General features: G+C 43.1%; 1 protein-coding gene across 1 annotated transcript; it reads right to left on the reverse strand.

Annotated features, from left to right (window-relative positions):
• Positions 1 to 599: 599 nt before the first annotated feature.
• On the reverse strand, positions 600 to 2798 carry LOC125447951 (late histone H2B.L4-like). Its single transcript, XM_048522776.2, has 2 exons — positions 2476 to 2798; positions 600 to 723 (listed from the first exon to the last, which is right to left on the reverse strand). Exons 1-2 carry the CDS (start codon positions 2796 to 2798, stop codon positions 600 to 602), a joined length of 447 nt encoding a protein of 148 aa, XP_048378733.2.
• Between the last annotated feature and the right edge of the window lie 462 nt (positions 2799 to 3260).

The raw sequence follows: 3260 nt of genomic DNA on the forward strand, positions 1-3260 counted from the left end.
TGCTGAGTTTCTGGATTAATAGGCTAGCAATAATATGGCTTCAACCACTTCCCCAATTACTTCTCAATGAGCAATATCCTGATATAAGAATGGGGAGGAGTCGACCATACAGCTTTCTCTGTACTCAAGACAATATCAAGGCTGATTGGGCTTCAACTTCTTTTCTTGCCCACTTCCCGTATCCCTGAGCTACAATCCCAGCCTTGAATATATTCAATGACAAAGCATCCACTGAGGTAGAGAATTACAAAAGCTTCACAGGAGGCTCCACAGCACTGACAATGTCATCCAGTAAGGGAACAGAATGTCTGCTATCCAACCTCCCAGCTGGGCGAACGCACCAACATCGACAACCAGCACCCGAGCTACAAATCTTCACTCAAACCCTGAAACTCTCCAACAATCTTTTTGCTATGTCATTTCAATTTTCACCCACAACTATTGGCAACAGTCTGTTTCGATCTATTCTGTTTCACTCGTTCAGAACAAGTTCCCCATTAACATCCTGCACTGAATTTAAGATTACCTGAATCTCCTTGTGTAGTTGCCCTGTTCTCAGATGGAAAATGTATTGGCTGATTTAAAAGTTGGAGCATTGGCTAACACAAGGCGGTAACTGAAAGCCGGGGTAGCAACAATATTCCAAGGTATTCAGTCTTGTGGTTAAAGCTGTCATCAGCAAAATGTAATTCAATTAATGCTCCATTCCACATGGACAGCCAGCTGTTGTGTGAGATGTATTTAACCAAATTTAATTTCACACTCAATCTGACTTTAACAGTAACATGATGAACTTTGAACACACCAGATTGTCATGATTTTTTTTTTCTGACACTTCCACAGGTGACAGCAGTGACCTTCACCCACTGGAGAAACAGATTTGTTCTTCTCTGTGTCAGTGAGACTGTGATTCAGGATTTCTCAATCCTATGTGTCTGATATCTCCATAGTCAAATGCTCCAGTTCTCTCCTGACTAACCACCTGACATCTGTGCCTCCTTATTTATACTCTTGCTTCTGAATCATAGGTTCTTGAGTTCAAGTCTCACTTCAAGGCTTGAGCACAAAAATTAAAGCTGGCACTTCAGGACAGTACTGAAGGAATGCTCCGTGATCAGAGGTGCTGTCCTTTGGTTACAGAATTAAAGCAGGCCTCAGGTAGGTGCAAAAAAATCCCAAGCACAATTTCGGGGAAGAGTTGAGGAGTTCTGCTGATCACCCCAACCCAAAATCTATCCATCATTGAACATCACAGAAACAATCTGGTCATGGTCACACTGCTGTTTAAAGGAGTTGCAGTGCAAATATTAGCTGTGCTACATTACAACAGTGTCGATGCATGAAAAAGTGCTCTATTACTGTAAAGCTCTATGAGATATATGGTGGGCATGAAAACATTATCTATTAATGTAAGTCTTTTCACAATCTGGAAAATTAAACCACCTTTATTCTAACTCAAACCAAATCCAATTCAGCGCTGTGCTTGTTGCCTTGTCTTATGTCTGGCAAACCTTGGAGTTAAAATTCTCATCCTTGTACTCAGTTTCCTGTCCCGCTCCATACCTCCCATTCCCCATAACCTCTCACAATGCTGTAAATCTCCAAGATTTTTAGGTGGAATCTCCCCAGGTACTAAATGACATGGGCATTGTGGAGAAAGTTGGGAAAAATCATGTGAGATCAGCATTAAGGAGATTCCTCACAATGGGAGCAAGAATGCCCATTTTCCAACCTAGTGTTTAATGGAAAGCCAAGATGTTCACTCGTGAGTGGTGAGGCCTGATAGCATGCTTTAACTCCATCATTATTACATCATCTCACCTTATTGGAACGCTATTTCCCATTCTCCCAACCATGAACAAAAACTAGAAAGCAACAGTTCCCAACAGGAAAGTCAGAGCAGTAACCTGCCATCTCCAACTTGCCAATTGATCCTCTCCTGTTCAATATTGGACATGTGGCAACAACATCACAGTGCATGCAACATGGGCAGGGACGATATGCGCCCTCTGTCCACCAGCAACTGCAGCTGCCCATTGGCAACCTGAGATGCCATTTCACCTTTGTCCAACATGTCTGGTGCAATTGAAAGGAATCATGCAAGGCAGCTGCAGACTGCCAGCACTTGACTGAGTGCATAGCTCAACTTTTAAAATGGCATTCGCACCCGTAATTTTGAGAAGTCTTGGCAGTGACCAGGACTTGCACCTGTGGCAACTGAGGGAAAGCGACAAGCGGGGCCCGGTAAGAGTGGAGCACAAATGTAATGAAGTGAGTTTGGGAAGATCACAATAAGGCCTTATGGAGAGAAATTCAGCTTGGGACTCAATAAAATTGACACGGCTTATTTTTGGTAAAATTTAGCCATCTGCATTCCTCTGATTCGGACTTCTTGTGGATTTTTTTTTAATCACCACGCAGTTGGCAGCCTGACTTCAGCTGCCTGGGCTGTCTCTCCTTTTGCAGGTGTCTTACTTGGAGCCAGTGTACTTGGTGACCAACGTTGTGCCATCCAACACAACATGTGTGGCCAGCTTCCCAGGGAGCAGCAGGTACACAGCAGTCTGGATCTCCAGGGAGATGGTGGTGCTGCTCTTGTTGCAATGTGCCAGGCAGGCAGTCCCGCTGGTGATTTGCTTGAAAATATCACTGACAAACAAGTCCATGATACCCATGGCTCTGGAAGAAATGTCAGCGTCAGGGTGAACCTGCTTCATCACCTTGTAAATGTAGATAGAGCAACTCTCCTTACTGGACTTGGTCCAATTCTGGCAGATCTTCGGGGATAGCTTCTTCATGACACTCAACACCTTTCTTCAAATTTCCCTCCTGAAACCTCCTGATTCCCTGTTTCTCTTCTGTGAAGAGTATCATTAAAATCTTAATCTTTGACCAAGCTTTTGGTCACTCGTCTGAACATCTGCTTATGCTCTTCAATGTCATATGTTACTTCTGATAGTATTCCAGTGAAGTGCCTTGAGATGTTTGACTGCATTGGAGGCTGTATATAAATACAAGCTGTTGCTGTTTTAATGCCATCTGTAAACTGAACAACGGAAGTTTCATGGCAGCTTGGTATGAGGAAGAAACATGAATCATTTGTCCTGCACTGCACTCTGTATTTTACTGAGTCTGTGACGGTAACCTGATGTTTGATGGGGTTATAATCTATTTCCTTTTGTGGGCCCATGTAAAGCTCAGAAAGGAATTGAACTGAAATCATTTTTCTAATTTACTCAATTTGAATAATGACCATCCAT

This window comes from Stegostoma tigrinum, chromosome 40 (assembly GCF_030684315.1).
Source record: "Stegostoma tigrinum isolate sSteTig4 chromosome 40, sSteTig4.hap1, whole genome shotgun sequence".
NCBI classification, from domain to species: Eukaryota; Metazoa; Chordata; class Chondrichthyes; order Orectolobiformes; family Stegostomatidae; genus Stegostoma; species Stegostoma tigrinum.